Raw genomic sequence first — 17,975 nt, 5'->3', positions numbered from 1 at the left:
TTCTGAGCTTGATCTCTCTCAAATACAAGATTGGCCTCCAGTTGTTTGGCCTTTGATTGAGTCTCAAACTCTGCAATGTCTTTATCAAATAGCTGCAACTAAAGGCCATGAGTGGTCGTCTCAGTGCTGTTTTCAGCCACTGCACGCAGCTGCTTTTCAACGCGGACCTCTAACTTCAAGACCTCGACTTCATTTTGGAGGTCCTCTTTCTCTCTCTTCATTGTCTCCAACTTGACTTCAAGGTCTTTGCTGTAGGAGGTCTGCTGCTCGAGGTCGCTCTGAGCTGTCCGCGGCATAAAGCAGATTTTTTTGAGCCATAATTTCAGAGAAGATGTGTTTGGCCTGAGCCTCATCTAGCAGGACTTGCAGTCTACACATCTCGCTCTGCATCTGCTCTTTGCACTTGTCGTCCTCTTGCTTGTCTTGGAGCTGATTGAAGATAGAAGTCAGTGAGTCCACATGGCTTTCCAAGTGGAGTCTACTCTCAGATCGACTTTTGTTGAGCTTTGCCGTATTGTCAACTCACACCTTATTTCTTCTTCTAGAGAACTGAGGTTGAAATGAAGTTCTGTGGAGATGTTTCGCCTCTTTCTTGTTGAAGTTGAAGTTCTCTGGAGATGCTGTTTCACCTCTTTCTTCTTTGTTTTCTCTGAATATTTGTAGCTTCCATTGTACCTGGTGTTTGAACTTCTGATGCAAGCAAGGGTCTGAGGAGGCCTTTTATAGCTTTCTCAACATTCCAGAACTGCCTACATCATTGAAGCTTGGTTCCATTCTGTCCTTGGAGCTTGTTGTTGCTATGGGATATCATTTAGTTTATGTTTGAATATATGAATAGAATGATTTCCAAGATGGATGCCTGAAATATAGCAAACAACTGCAACGTTGGTTATATTGTTTTAAAATGGTCCAAAATGTACTCTGTCAACCTGAATATGCTAGCAGTACTCAAAGATATTGAGTCAATCAGTTGATACAATTTTCTTAAGTTCATAAACTCATAAATTGGAGTTTATTAGAACTTAGATTAATATTAATATTTAGAGCTTGTGTTACATGTAGTCTTTATTTACAGTTAAATTAAAATTATTGATTAGACCAACACAAATATTTCAGTAAATACAACTCAGATTTCTCATTCCCCTTCTCAAAAGTTAACAGAACAGAAAGTTTTAAGTATAAAAATCTATTATTTCATGTTCAGCAAACTCAATATTTAGCAGTTTCTTGTTTTTTAATGGCTTAACTCAAAAACAAACAAACAAGCAAACATTTACTTAATAAAAGTCCAGTCCAGTCATTTACCTCATAAATTAAAATTAAGTATTCACTTCTTATTGCAAATAATTATTTTACATGTTGTTGTTACATGATGTAATATTTTACATCGTTTACATCGTAATTCAGTGGTCATTGTTGCTGCTAGTCATGATAAGAACCATGGTTTATTTGGATCCCATATCCCAACATGTACAGCACAAGCATGCACACAAAAACACACACATACTGCACAACAGAGGCTCATATTTTATGAACAATATCTACTACAATATTATATTGAAAAATAAAAACTATGAAAATGAAGATTATAAAGGAAAAATGACATTTTATTTATTTATTTTTGGTTTTGCAAATTTAGAAAAAATAGAACTAGAATCTTATTTAAAGGGACAGTTCACCCAAAAATCAAAAAATCATATCTTCCCCCAAGCCTGTGGTGCTATTTATCCATGTAGATTTCTTTGGTGTTGTGAGAAATGCAATTTTGCAGACAGCTCATAACACAGGGGCAGGTAAGGAAAACGTATGTTAAAGTACAGCTACATTATTTCTACTGGCCCCGGCTAAAAAGAGATCTGATCAGATCTCGGCCTACATTAAAGCATTTCATATATGTCAGATCACAGGCAAGCTGATTGATTGTGTTGGTCCTTTGCTCAGGTCTAAGGCAAGCAGCATGTATCTACTAATGGTGATGTGTTTAAGTACACATTACCCTGATTCTCACCCTCTGTGCAACAACACCACAAAGTCTGTGATCAAAGCATCCCAATTCATGTCTGTCTCCAGCATTCCAGAAGTCATTCAAAGTGATCAGGGAACAAATTTCACCTCAAATACATTTGCCGAAATTTTGAAACAGATACATTTCCTTTAACTCCATGTTCCTATTTCTTGTCGTTTTACCACATGGAGAGTGTGTGTTCAGTGTGTCAAACTCACAGCATTCCTTCCATAAAATAAATCCAAAGACCGATCTGGTCCACTGATGCTTAGAAGTTATTATAAAAAATCAATCATGTGAAAACAAGATGCAGTCTCTTACAGTCCTCACAGTTTTTAAACTGTGGCACAGCAGATCCCACTGGTCTATTGATGGTGAGGCTGAGGTCAGGGATGGTGTCTGCTGTCACCTACCTTCTCTCCATCATACGCCATAACCGCCAACTTAAAGGTTAACGTCCAACCTGAGGAGGGTGTACACTTATAAACGCAAGTAAAAATACACCAATATTGTAAATGGAAATAAACTTAAATGCAGCTCCTCCAGTGCATTATAGAACAAGGTGTTGATATAGTACTTCATTGCTTCAACAAAAATTGTTCAGTGGTTCTTTGGCTTGTAATCAAAGGGCAGGGGTCAGACCTTCTCCAGTTTTTTTCCAATTTTATGGAAATGAATAAGTTTTTTTTTTACATTTTAATTAGGGGTCCAAACAGGGTCACTTGCCACGGACCCCTATAGTTTTTATTCGGATTATTCTTTTTCTTTATTTCGTCTTCTTCTCCTTTTTCTCTGCTAAAAGCATTTGTACAGCAAAAACTGTGTGACGAAAACCCACCAAAATTGAAACTTCACTAAACCCTGCCTCCAAATATTACCTGTCATAGGTTAGCAACCACAACTACAGCTGACAAGCTTTCATTTTCTCTACATGTTGAAGTTGTGCGGGAGATACTCAGTGTTTCATGAGTCTGGACGGTGGCGTCTTTTTTGTAGTCTCTCAAAAATGTGAAACACAAGAGCACGTGTAGTGAATGGATGTCTTCATCACCTCTGACATAAGCATGTCCGGCTAACTAATGCTAGCTTACTAGCTGCAGTAACTTTACCTCCAGACAAACTTGTTAGATCCCACTGCATCTACATTTGTTCTGTGGGGGTTTGAGGAGGAGGATGCAGGCTGATGCTGAATTAAAGTGGGTCGATGATGATGCATCTCTCTCTGTCTCAGGTCTAAGCTGAGTTAGCTTAGCTCTGATCTCGGCCGTCTTCTGTGATCTCGGTCTGGCTCATCTGGCCGGGTGACCCGTCTCAAGGTCCTCTGCACTAAACGAGTCCATGCGCTTCGTCTTCACATGTTAATGAATGTATTTCTGTCATCCATCATGTAGATATACCTGATGTGTTTCACCATCTGACCAATGTTTGCTGAGATGTAAGCTAGCTTTAGCCTTGTTTAGCATTAATGTTATGTCATGTGTGCAGCTGTTATGTAACTTTACATTTACACTTTCACAGGATTCTTATTCTAAAATGTGTCAGATGTAAACTCTGACACAAAATGTCATCTGGAAAATTCTTAGCTGACTCAAGTTGAGTTAGAATTAGCTTACATCAACAGCTACACATATAAAATCTGCTTGTGAGTCATTATTTTACCACTGTCGTCATCTAGAAATGAGAAGCTATTTTTGTTTACATCTCTAAGGAATCACCTCGTGTTTCAACAGTTACTCCCAGTTTGGATGTTAAATCTGCCACAGTTACTCCCAGTTTGGATGTTAAATCTGCCACAGTTACTCCCAGTTTCAATGTTAAATCTGCCACCGTTATCACTGTGTAAATTCAGTGTAAGAATAGAAAAGTTTGGCAGGCTAAGGAGGGCAGTGCTTGGCAAACGCTCCATTTTAATCTTTATATAGTTATAAGGTCAGACCCATACTGAGGCGACCTAAAATGTTATAATATCAGCTTGTATAGAATGTATTTAGGTATTTTCAAATTACAAATGACTTGTATTTTAATTACATACATTTACCATGACTGAATTTTGTTTAAATACATTTGATCAGCAGGTATTTGTAATAGGTAAGATACTTTTTGAAATTTTGGTGAGGCTTTTATGTCTTTAATTGATAGGACAGCTGAAGTGAGGACAGGGGTACATGGAGCACACATTCTACCAACTGAGCTACCAGGACACCCAAAGACTGAGATCCTAATTATCTCTGCCAGGTGTCAGTGATCGTTTATGTGGATACCTGTGTGAGTGACCAGTGGACCTGAAGTTTGTCTGCAGCTAATCGCAAATACTTCTGGACCAATCAGCCTAATTTTTTTGGTGCACACTCATACCTGAATGCTGAAGGACCTCTTTGAGTTTAGAATTCTTGAAAAGCACTCAAAAACATTATTTATGGCTCCATACTGGTGACAATTGTGACCACAGGCATTATGCTTTTCATGTCATCCTGTTCTTATGAACATGATGTCTGAAGAATACATTGAAGGAAAACAAATGACCACTTGAACCTGAGGATGAACTGATTAAATTATGGTGGATAAAGGTCAAAGGATGCTGTGACCTGACAAAACACATTTTTGGCTATTACTCATACGCTGCAAAAAATAAGAAATGCATCAACATCAATGTTGTTGCTAATCATTGACATTTCCCAGTCTCTGATAACCTGACACACCAGCTAGTTTGTTGCACAGAACCATCTGGGAAGCTATACATAGAAACAGTTTGGGAAAGGGCAGGCACTTTTAAATAACACACTTGGCAAGTCATTGGATGAACCATCTGTCCCATCTAACATGGGCAAACTTCAACCAATCAGATCAACTCCCTGAACTGAAGCTGAAGCCGGACGGAAGAAGAGTGAGAACATCTTCTCCATGAAGAAAAGCCTTCAGTGTCGTTCTTTGCTCTTCTTTAAGTGAAGAAATACTGTCCAGTTCTGATATAACTGATGCTATAACAGTGTCTATGCTAACCTCTTCAGGAGCCGCCATTGTTTGTTTGAGACGAGTCGCTTCCATGGATGCTTTACGCTGTTGGCTTGACTGATCCATTTAATACAACCTTTAACAAGCCACCAGGGGCCTCAAGCGATCAACAACTGCTTCAGTTTGAAAACTTGTTTCAGCTCGGGACAACATATAATCTCTGCTGGTTGTATCTGGCAGTTGTGGTGACATTGCAGTAGGTGCTTCATCATCTGTTGCCTGGAGGGGATCTGAATTCTTCTTCAAAATATGTTTCTAATTAGACTTGGGATATGAGTAGAGTCTTAAAAATGACCACAATATTGAATTAACATCTCTCTGACACTAAGAGCTCGACAAAGACGGGATTTATTTATTTATTTACAGGTGTCAACTGGTATTTTTACATCCTTAACCTCCCCCCTTTTTCACCAGTCTCTTCTACATGGCCCAAGTGCCTGTAAAGACAGGGATATGCTAGCGTGGGACTTTAGTAGCTTATTCCATAAATTAGATCAAAAGAGGATTAGGATTAACCACAATCGTGGTCAGATTAACCCTCTGGGGGGCCTTCATTTAATGTCAGCCCACCTGAACACTTGCCTTGGAAAGATGTTTGTAAATCACATCTTACGGTACACAAGATCAGATGGTCAGCTAATCAATTATGAGGTCAGATCATTTTATTTTTAAGAAGCTCCTTTTTGCTTAAAATATCAACCAAATCAACAGTTTGTAGACTGTGTTGGATCTCATGTCTGACTGAATCTGAATATTTTTCAGTCGAAGAGAAAATTCAAGGGCCTCAATAAGTTGTTTGGTCCATGAAATGTCAGAAAATTGTGAAAAAAAAAATCAATGATGAAAGTCCAAGATGACGTTCTCAAATGTCTTGTTTTGTCCACAACTCAAAGATATTCAGTTTACTGTCAGAGAGGAATAAAGAAACCAGAAAATATTCACATTTAAGAAGCTGAAATCTGAGAAATTGACTTTGTTTTAATTTAAAAAATGACTTATTGGCACATTTTATGACATATTTTATTTATATTATTATTATTATTATTATTATTATTATTATTATTATTATTATTATTACATTATATTAATGCATGGCAGTAACAGTACAGATGCAATACTGCCTGTACTGTGCATTTTTAAATCTTTAACATTCATTCTTAACTGAATTTTTTTTTGTCTTCCTCTCCCTGAAGCTTGGTCATTGTTCTTTTAGCACTTTGGTTGTTTCCTACTGTCTTCATACTTTTGTAATGCAGTATGAGGCTGTGTAGTGGAGTGAATACAGCTCTTACCTGTGCCACCATCCTCTGAGATTTTCTAAAGGATAATCAAAACCAAGATTTTCATGACTGTTTATAGATCCTTTAAATCATCTCTTATGATTGTGTCTGTATCTGCAGACGTCCTTCCCTCTGCATGTACTTCATTATGTTCCCACTTTCACTGTGCTCAGGACACTCTGGACCAAACCAAAATGTTGATATTTGATGTCCTGGGATTTTTCTGGTGTGTTTAAGAACATCTTGGAAAAATCCAACTGATTCTGCCATTATAAACAACAATTTCATTTAGTTTTCCACAGAGAAATTAATAAAATGCTGAGATTAAGGCCAACTGTGTAGATCTTCTTACACCCCACAAAAACAAGAAGGCCTTGCGACCCCCCATGACATTTTGGTGACTCCTCATGGGGGTCATGACCCCTACTTTAGGAACCAGTGCCATACAGCATGTGCAAAGATCAGCACCTGGCTGGTTATAAGCAACCACAAGAGGGCAACAGAAACTAAAGAAACACGGAGTCAGTTCAAGCCCAGGAGCTTTTCATACTGTAAGACAACATGTCAAGTGAAGTCCTTTGAGTTATTACAGCAGACTCAAGACTTTCAAAGTGAATTATCTAGACAGGAAAAACCCAATGAATTCAGCTTCAAACTGCCAATGTAGCAGAGCTCTGTTTTCTAAACTACAGATAACTGATATTTGGCTGTGGCTGTAACTCTCAGGCGAGGGACAAGTCTGCAGGGGTGGATCTACAGGGTTGGTTCTACGGGGTGACATAAAAGATGTCTTGCAACCCCAGTTTTTGATCAGCCAATTCAAATATATAAATGTTGTGGCTCTGTGCTGTCAAATTTAATTAATCAATTTTATTAGAGCTGCAATCAATCGATCAGAAGAAAATTAGTTGCAAACTATTTTGATAATCAGTGTTTAAGTGTTTAAGTCTCTGGGGTTTGGACTGTTGGTTGGACAAAAGAAGACATTTAAAGACATCACTTTTCGGTCTTGAAAACTGAGATGAACATGTTCTGTATTTTCTAGACTAAACAACTAATCAATTCATTTAGACTAATGAAAAGCAACGAAAAAAGTCATGTATTTATAAGTCTGGTCTCACCAGACATGCAGATGGTGTTCTTATAACAGGCTGCTTTATCAACTTCATCTTTCTTATACAGGCCTGGTCACTGAGAGCTGGAGGCACAGGGGACTTATACACTAAATTGGGATGTTATGATAGAGAAATAAAGCACAGTAAATTCAGATAAAAGCTGAAAAATTACAACTGTAACTGGAGCTTACAGTCCAGAAAAATTTAGAAACATGTCTAGATTATATCAGCACCTGATGGAGAGAAGAGGAAACACAACATTATATGTAAAGCTGACATGGGAAACATAATTATATTTCATATTATACATATTTCAGAGGATGAATATTTGCATATTTGGAGAACACAACAGTCCAGAACATCACGTACCTGGAGAGAAGACTGTTGCAGGACTTTAATTAAAACTATTCCCATTTACTTTGTACAGTTTGGGGAAAATGTTCATGTGGTCATTTTGAGGGTTGGGAGGGTTACTTCAATAATGTGTTTTCAAATATAGTTGCTATTAACCTGCTTAAAATGTAGTCAGTAATGTAATCATAATACTAAAGTAATGTCACTTTTTTTTAGCCGACTATTGCATTTTTAGAGCTGCATCTATTCATCATCAATTAATTGGTCGATTATTTTCTAAATTAATCCATCAGCTGTTTGGTCCATGAAATGTCAGAAAATGTCAAAAACTCAAAAACAAACAAACAAAAAGACTCAAAACAAGTAACAGATTGATCAATCCTGTCAAAACCGTCTCACTTTAAAGCCATAATATTTTTGAAGTCTGTCCTGCCAGGATTATTTTTGTTATCGATTCATCTGTTGACCATTTTCTCCATTAATCGATAAGTTATTTGTCATAAAATGTTGATCACTGTTTCACAAAGTCTAAGATGACGTCCTCAAATGTCTTGTTTTGTCCACAACTCAGATATTCAGTTGACTGTCAGAAATCTGAGAACTTTTTTTTTATAAAAAAAAGACTAAAATCTATCAATGATCAAAATAGATGCAGATTAATGTAATTGTTGATTAATAATAGATTAATTGTTGCAGCTCTAAGTGTTTTATGTTTGTTGTTAGGTTTATTAGTTTGTCCAGCTGTTCCTTCCTTTGTTGTGCGCAAGTTATTTACTGATTGATTTAAAGACAAAATGTGTTGAAATTTCCATGCAGTGAAGCGTTTTTTCACTAGAGGTCATGATAATGAATTGTCAGCTGTGTGTTTCACTGTACATGGTAGGATACTGTTCTTTATTTAAAAATTGTGATCCTATTAATAATCCCCATTTTTACTAGGTGTATCTGTAATCTGACTGTGTTTTTTTTTTTTTTTTTTTTTTTTTTTTACCTGGAACTGTAATACAGTTACCTTTTTTGTACCCAGATAATGTAATCCTGTTACATGTAATCCATGACCATTGAAGTAGTTCCTACATGAAACTGCTCATAACAAACTCTGTGGATTATCTTGAGTAGCCAGGTCATGATTTTTGGAAAGAGACACTGGTTTTGAATTTATTCAAAGGTATTTTTTTTTTTTGGTGCTTTGAGCACCACAAGCCAATAAGCCATTTAGTCACATTATATCAGAGAGAAGGCAGACATCTCTGTGGCCGGTATCTCCAAAATTCTGCAGCTCACGCCCAAACTATCTAGATGGCAAAATTGATTTCTGGGAGAACTTTCTTTTTAAGCAAATAGACATTTTTGCTTACATTCTTGCTTGCAGGCCACACAGACTGAAACAACCCTTATTATTACTTTGACTTTATAACTTATACAGCTTAATATATTTATTTTTTTTTTGTGAACTATGCAGGGTTTCCCCCCCCAAAAAAAATGATGCTTAGAATTGTACAAAAATAATCCCTCCATTATTTTCTCATTATTTTGCTGTGCTCAGGACACCATTATCCTGATGAGGCTCGTGATGACAAATTTGACACCCCTGGAATAAAGAGAAAGTGGTAGGTATTTAAACCTACTACAAGGAGGTATTGTGTTAATTTTGGAGGCCCCTGTGGACAAAAGCAGTGGTGTTTCCATCATAATGACTACAAAATGTAACAACAAAGTTAATTATCTAAAGAAAAGAGAAACTGGTTAACATACGACTCACTGTGACTTTGCCTGGGAAAATGTTAACACAAGTTCATTTCATCTGATTTCCTGGAGAAACCCCACTCAGCAGAGGCTGGTTGAAAGAACAGCTTTGTCAGTTGTCCAAGAAATGTTTGATTTTATTTGACAGTGAAAGACATATTTTTCATGTTGTTGAAAAGACAGCTATTCAGTCTGGTTTTAGTTGAAAGTGAAAGGTGAAGAGTCATTGTTGAAAAGACAGACAGAACCAAATTTCAATGTCTGTTTTTGGGCCACATGAGGACCAAACTGCATGTATCAAACAAAATCCAAATATCAATGTCTAATTTTAGGCTACTAAACACGGTCCAAATTTCAGTGTCTATTTCAACATCTGTTTTGGGCTAGATTTGTACCAAATCGGACAGACTAAACATGGTCTAAATGTCAGTGTTTGGGCTACATTTGGACCAAGTCTGAAGGGCTAAAGATTTTTGGACTACATTTGCACCACATTGGACAGACCAAACAAGACCCAAAGTTGAAATTTTGGGCTACATTTGGACCAAATCCACCAGACTATACAAGATCCAAATTTCAATGTCTAATTTTTTACTCCATTTGGACCAAATTGGACAGACTATACATGGTCCAAATTTTGCCATTCTATTTTTGGGCTACATTTAGACCAAACTGGACAGACCAAATAAGACCCAAATTTCATCATCTAATTTTGGTTTATATTTGGACCAAAATGATGGACCAAACAAGACCCAAATTTCAACGTCTAATTTTAAGCTACACTTGGACCAGATCTGACAGACAAATTATGGTCCAAATTTCAACCTCTATTTTTAGACTACAGTTGCACCAAATCGGACAGACCAAACAAAATCCAAATTTCAACATCTAATTTTGGGCTTCATTTGGACCAAAATGGACAGATTAAACATAGTCCAAATTTTAACGACTATTTTTAGGATACATTTTTGTACCAAATTGGACAAACCAAATAAGGTCTACATTTCAACATCTAATGCTGGGCTACATTTGGACCAAATGGTCAGACTAAACAGACCTATTTTCAGTGTCTAGTTTTGGGCAAAATATGGACCAAACTGGTGGTTCTGAACTAGCAGCCGGCATTAAGAGCAACTACACAGAAACAGCCAGTCTTCTTGTTGAGGGTGTAGTTTGCTTATGTAGGTCATATAGTGGCATCAAAATCAAACTGAGACTTTCATAAACTCTTTGTACTAGCTTTAAATGATTAAAGTAGACAAAAGACTTACAGCAGCAGGTCAAAGTTTGGTTCTTTGATCTGCTGTAGGACTGATAAGAGGAGACCATCGTTAATCATAATCCCAAAAAAAAAAAAAAAAAATCAGGAGCGAAGTCTGTCCTAAATTGTTACATGCTGCATATCAATGAGATAAAAAGTAATGTCTGTGCAGGATCATGACGCCAGTAATCCTCCCTGTCCTGACCACAGGGCAGAGCTGCTCTACTATCGGTGGGCGGAGTCTGCAGGGAGTGGGCCTGCCCGGCGCTTTTAATACAGATGCGCTCCTCCATGCGCCCTGCGTTCTGCAGAGAGGGGGAGAGACGGAGCAGACAGCACCATGACTGCACCCAACAACACCTACGATGTGATAGTGGTCGGCGGAGGAATATCAGGTATGACAACAGCAGTTAAACTTTACTTTGGTGTGCGGGGCTGGCGCTTACATGCACACTGCAACTGTGCGCGTAACATTGATCTGAACAGCCGCGCACCTCTTGCGGCTCAGCTGCGCTTTGTGTAGGTGACCAGACAACTGTTGCGCGAAGGCTGCTCGTGTGTTGTTGTGAAGAAGTGCTTCAGGCGCTGTCCGGAGCTCATTCTGACTATTCCATGCACTTTTCTGAGGCACGGCGAGGGTTTTGCCATCCATTTTCTCCGCCTTCGCGTCTCTTCCGTGAGCCTACCTCTCCCCCTGTCAACCGCTGTATCACCGCAGCACCGCCTGTTAAGTAACAGCTAATCAGCCACAGCATACTTTGTATTACATAAGAAGGGGGGCGGGGTCTCATAAATTATTACTGGTCGCATCCGTGAGGCTGACAGGAGACTTGACTTGCTTCCTTGTCATTGAAGCTTCCTGCTGGTCTGTGTTCAGTCTGTGAGCCAGTCGGGGACAAGCTGTGATGCTGAGGTCTGTTACACTGTCAGCTGCTGCTTTACATGCTGCAAACACTGCTGCTGATGTTGACCACACCTGGTGTTATAATATTAATTGCATTGTTAATTACAAGCTCATTATTACTAGGGGAGACTGGGGACTAATATAACCATTTTTTTTACATTTCCTTCTTAATTCACAGACTACCTGAAAAACTCTAGTCATCTTTTGACACACGGGAGACAAGTAGGATGTAGCAAACAGTTCACTCCAAAATGAAAAATACATATTTTTCCTCTTACCTGTTGTGCTGTTTATCCATCTAGATTTTTTGGTGAGAGTTTTAGAGATCTCAAATGTAAAAATGTCCGTCTTCTCTCCATCATCTCCAAAATCTGGACTCAGTTACTCAAGATAATCCACAGACCTCGCTGTGAGCAGTTTCATGTAGCAAAGTATTTTATTTTTTGTACAAAAGAAAGTCATTGTGGTAGATTCTACAGCAGAAAGAAAATGAAACTACATGAAACTGCTCACAACAGGGTCTGTGGGTTATCATGAGTAACCAGGTCACGATGTTTGGAAAGAGACACTGGTTTTGAATTTTTCATATATTTTTTGGTTCTTTGAGCACCACAAGCTGAGTGCCATTTAGTCCCATTATATTGGAGAGAAGGGAGACAGCTCTACAGCTGATATCTCCAAAACTTTGCATCTCACACCAGAAAAATCTAGATGGATAAACAGCACTACAAGCCAGGGGAAAAATATGTATTTTTGATTAAATGCAATGCAAGTCAGATTGTTACAATTGATTCTCTTTGTTGGGAGGCAACACTAAAAAAATAAGTAATTTTAACCTGCTATATCACAAATAAAAGCCCAGCTCAGAGTAATGACATTACTGCAAATTCTTTCAGATGTCAGGCATCATATGCATTCAAAGCTTAAGTCTGTTTCTACTTTTGCAGAAGACTAGGGAACTTTATAGTAGGAATAACATTTTAGTCATTTGAATTGAGTAAAAAGTAATTTTACATTTAAATTCAGTTCATTTTTATACAGAAAAGTATGTCAACACAGACAAACATGGTGCTTACTTTGGGCCATGCTGCTTGTTGATCTTGCAGCCATGATGAAAGCTTGTATGCTGGCTCGCCACACCTGTATTAGCATAGTTTGTTCGTGTTCATTTTTAACCAATAACCTTGAGATAAAATTAGATATTAATTCACAGTCATCGAAACTTCAGACAGCTGGAAAAAAATACTATCCATCCAAAAAGTTACTTTCATGCCTCCAAAATCAGTTTCTTGTTCTAAACTTGTTTGTACGTCAGAGGAAAGAGAAAGTCCCTGCCAAAGACAGACTTGTGCTTTCTTGTCTCTGATGAGAATACCAATGTCTCTGCAGCTTTCATTTGTAACAGTCTGACTTGTTGAGTAACATGTTATTTCCTGTGGATGAAGGGGTGTATAGTTCCTGGAATTAAAATATTCCCAGGCATATGTTTTGGGGTTCAGTGTTCCTCAGTACAGACTGAGCTTTGTCAGTATTTCACATCATGACAGACTGCTGTTATTTCATGAGACTAAGTCCAAAAAGTACAAAGAGGGTTTGCACATCCAAATTAATTCAATTGCTCCTTTTGTTCAGCACGGCCTTCTTCAGTATGCAATTATCCCTTTGTTTCATGTTTTGTTTTTCCCCTGTGCTACAATCTGTCTGTGTCTCGTGAGACTTATAAAAACAACCTGAGCAGGATTTCCTGGTGATAGAAACAACAGTTCTGTGGTTGGATCAGCATTGGAGATGTTGATTGAAATATCTGTGTTGGATTACAGAGTTGCAATATGGTGTTAAACAACTCGATCTTGTCCCATGAGCATTTCTGCAGCTACAAAACACTCAAATCACTATAGCCATGTTTCCACAGTAGGAAACCACAGGGACCAGGAACCTTTGGAGAAACTAGAATGAAAGAAATATTTTGGATGTACTTATTTACAGTCAGTGTATTACCTAGTCAGAGAGTGTTTGGGTTTTGAAGTATTGGTTGGACAAAAGAAGTGATTTGAAGATTTCATTTTGATATTTATAGACTTAATAGATGTGTAAAGCAACAACAAAGGTGTATTCTTGGTTTGTCACGCCACAGAAACATGTGTTATTAACCAGTCAGCCAAATTTGAACAATTAAAAAATTAGCTAAGTATAGAAAATTAGGTCTCAAAATCATGAAAAAATTAGCAGTTTTCTGAGAGCTGGGGGTGTGTCTACCCCGCTGTGTCAGCGTCAAACACCACTACAACCTGAAAACCACCTGAAACATGGATCCTCTGTTGAGCCACCAGAGCCAGAGGACGGTGACAGGATGTCTTTTTTTTTTTTCTTTGTCTGATTGTTGGAAATGAAGTGAGCTGAAGTGAAGTGCTGGGCTGATTTGGACTGAGAGAGTCGCTGAAGGTATGTTTGTAACTGACCGTGAGAGAGGATGAGGCGCTGTGGTTCATGTGTCGGTTCATGGGGCTTATATAGTGTTGAGGGACCATGGCTCCGGCATGTCACCAAACCATGTTTCAGGTCCACCCAAAAAAATCCTGAAAATAGAAATCATGAGCAACAGTTTAACAGTCTAACTCCACAATCCAGTACTACATAACTCTCAGTCTTTTCATGTTTTCAGCAACTATTTTCTAACAGAAATAATGTGTTTCGAAAGAAAAACTCCCTTTTTCCTTCTCACACACTAATCATGAAAATAATCAGTGGTTTAATTGATAATGAAAATAATTGTTAGTTGCAGCCCTAGTCACCTTTTAGTATCAGCTCAGCTTGCTTGGAATCCTGACAGAGGTGATACCAAAAACATTTCCTGGGATTAGGAACTAAAGGACTGCTTATCTTTTTACGATGCCAGTACCAATACGCTTAAAGTGATACATATATGAATGGAGTACCTCATTCAATACCTTTTTAGAACATTTGCATGATTAGCGGTGGGAAAACCCATACAAATAGTAATTTTTTCTAGCCCTACTTGAGATGAACCATGCAGTGGAAAAGCAGCTTTTGAGCTTTTGGGTGAAGGCACTCGTGCAGGTGAGCAGTTGGTCTTTTAGGTGCAAAGTGTAGCAGCAGGAGGTTTTAAACACTCATCAAGTTGTTGTGTTGACTGACAGTGACTGAACCTTCTTTCTGTTCCCCCTGCCTGACCTCCGTCCTCTTTCTCTTCCGAGTGACAGGTCAATCGACTGTTTGCCTGCCTGCACGTCCGTCTGTCTGTCAGACAGTGAAGAATTTAGGTCAGTGTCAGTTCAAATACCAGTCAAACAGGAAAAACAAATGCTACAGAAAGGAGTAAATCTAATAACACTGGCAGACAGCCCCCCGCTGGCTTTCTCCTGCCCTGCCTCTCTTCCCTTGTGTCACATTTGCCTGTTGTAATTACACCATTTGTTTATACCGCTGCCCTTTACTGGGCTGCAAAGAGGTCCACATATAACAATCACTGTCCAATCAAAGCACAGATGAAACAAGAGGGAGAGGGAGTGCTCTTTTCTCTCTGCCCCTCTCTCTGCGTCTCCATCACCCTCTCTCCTGAGACGTGCATTTCTCCGTTCGCCTGCAAATGCAATTGTCATTTCCCTGCCTGCCAGCCGCCCACCGGCAGGTCTGTGGCCCTCGAGGGGCAGCCAGCACTTTCTGAGCAAACATTAAACACTTGTGACAGCCTGTTATCAAGCCAGCAGCAGAGAGGGTGCAGAGGAAGAGGGGGGGAGGAGAGGCAGAGGAAAGGAGCACAGAAATAATGGGGCAGAGAAGGAGGGAAGCACTTCTTCCTGTTTGCTTTGAGCAGCTGTGAATGTGGGATATCAAACGAGGCTCACAAAGTAAGGAGGAGGTAGAAAGATCAGAATGTCTGAGAATTCAGGAAGGGAGAAAGAGAAATGAGTGTTTGCAAGCAGAGGAAATAAGGAACTTGAGGTGACTGTGAAAATGGAAATAGGAGGAAAGCTCTGAAGCACACAGATTGCAGAAGTAAGTGGTTGACGGGACTTATTGCTCCTGACTCGACTCAATATCGCCCTTAAGTCTGGTGCAGCTGCCCTCAATAAACAGTGTAGTAGATGATTTAGGGAACTTGGCTGCACTTGTTGAGCTGCGGGTCTATAAACTCTGCTGGATTCCTCTCCTCCACAGACCTTTACCCAGAGACGTGGGCTGTAAAGTTAAATGACTATAAAATTACAACATGGTTAATGGAAATCATGGGTCAGTTCTCTTGAGGACGTTTACCATGTGTGCATTTTCAAATTACTGTTTTAACTTTGTGGACAGGACATTTTCTTGTCAGATGGTTAAGATGCACAGTTGTGTGTGTGTGTGCGTGTGTGCACTTGTTCCATAACTCTGCTTCCACCACAAACAGCTTGACTCTGCAAAATGTTTACTTTATTCAATATATTTTAGGTCTGGGCAATAAAAAAAAAGAATGATATATACATAATAGAACATGGAAGCAGATAACGAATATGCCCTGGTTCATTAACAGACTATCACAGTGTTCTGTATGAGTCCAGTTTTGCAAACCCACCTGCATTTGCAACCAGAGCCGATCTGCAATTCAGCAAATTAACAACCTGCCCGAAATTGTGGATATAAGCCCCGTGACTCCACCCGCAATTCAACGCATACAGTCACTCACTTGTGTTCTCAACTGGCGCAGCGCCTGTGCTCCTGCAGCTGTCGATGTGTCTCCATGGCGATGACGTACCTAGCTCGTGGCTATCAAAAGCTAATACTTTTTGAAGCTTTTTGCAAGCAGCAAATCATCTGACAGCGTTTTTCCCACAGTCTGAGCGCACCAAAATCCTCCCAAACTGACTTGGCCTGTGATAACGTATTATCAACAATTTGGTGTCCTTCACTGGCTAATTTTACCTTTATGTTATCAGTTTTAGCTGTCAGGCTTGATATTACTGCATTAGTGAATAGAAATGTTATTGTGTATCTGATATCTCCAGGGACGAAAAGCATATTATTATATTGTATGTGTTATATTATTGTTCTCACCTGCTGCCTACCCACAGTTAGTTCATTTTTACCCATGCCTGGACCCCTGAATTTATGTCAATAATTTAGCAATAGTAACAGTTTAGTAATAAATATATTTTTTGCCTGTTACACAAGGTTTTGTGGGTCACCCGCTGGGTACCTGACCTGGCCAATGCCAGCCAATCACTTCTACCAGTGAGCAGTGAGAAAATGAATGCAGACAGTGTTATGCAAAGGAACAGGTCAGCTCACTACTGCTGCAAATTTATTTACTTATTTATTTAAAAAAAAATTTAAGTCTATGAGGTAAATAAAGTGGCTCAATTCAAAGGAATGCAGTTAAATTTAAAATAAAAGGATTAAATTCAACCTTTTTTCTCCTGGTCTTTATTCAAAATAGGTGCAAAAAATGATCAATAATTTCAACAGAAATGAAACATTTTATTGTCTTAAATCAGCAATTGATTTGCTTAAGATGCTTAGAAAAGGATGTGTGTCATATGAATCTTATGATTATTTTGAACAGTTTTCTGATGAGTCGGGGCAGTGCTGTCACTGCAGCTGCACTGACATGTTGTTGTTGTTCTTGTGTGCTGGCAGGTGTTCTTCTTTGGCATTTAATGACACACTAGAACACTTGTGGGCGTATATTCTGTCCCCATCAGGTCCAGGAGAACTGCATCCCTGTTACCTCCGGTCCCCTTCGGCTGTCACATTTTCAGAAATTTGGCAACGACAAATGTCTGGAATCCCAAATGTGTAGGTGGAGTTAACGTGATTCAGATTTCTGCAGACTTTTAGGCTCATCAGCTGTGAGAAACAGGAATGTCCTGATGTGTCACCCCATGATGAGGCTTGTCAAGACAGCACAGTGTGTGGGCTTACATGGAAAGTAAGCACCCTGCACTGCTGCTGTGTGCTGCTCTTTATTTCCTCTTTATTTGGAGTTGTTTATTCAGTAAAAGATCAGGATTGGAATTGATAAGATTCTATTGATATCAGTGCCATAATCGATTCTGCTTAGTGGCCCAATTCTTTATTGATTCCCTTGATTTCTGATCAATATCTTTGTGGGAAAGTGTGCAGCTGTTTTCTCTGAGAGTCTAGTCTAGGCCTGTGCAATATAGCTGAAAAATCTATCACCATAGTGAAGTTTCATGTCAGTCGATATCAATAATTATTGATCATGTAGGTTGTGATTGATGATGACATGTTGTGCACTGCAGGGGCTGGAAGTGGCTCAGGTGATAAAATGAGTTTGTTG

The 17,975-nt window shown here is 38.9% G+C and overlaps 1 protein-coding gene across 1 annotated transcript in view; it reads left to right on the top strand.

Moving 5' to 3' along the window:
• Positions 1–11,024: 11,024 nt before the first annotated feature.
• Positions 11,025–17,975, top strand: part of mao (monoamine oxidase) — a 56,465-nt gene continuing 49,514 nt past the window's right edge. Inside the window, exon 1 of the mRNA XM_084724349.1 lies at positions 11,025–11,168. Within this exon, the coding sequence (XP_084580475.1) occupies positions 11,114–11,168 (55 nt within the window). The 5' untranslated portion in view covers positions 11,025–11,113. The remainder of the gene's footprint in view (positions 11,169–17,975) is intronic.

The sequence above is a fragment of the Lutjanus erythropterus genome, chromosome 8 (genome assembly GCF_056507025.1).
Source record: "Lutjanus erythropterus isolate fLutEry1 chromosome 8, fLutEry1.hap2, whole genome shotgun sequence".
Lineage (NCBI taxonomy): Eukaryota > Metazoa > Chordata > Actinopteri > Lutjaniformes > Lutjanidae > Lutjanus > Lutjanus erythropterus.
Note: the sequence above shows the minus strand (reverse complement) of the source record. Positions and strands in the feature narration are given on the sequence as shown.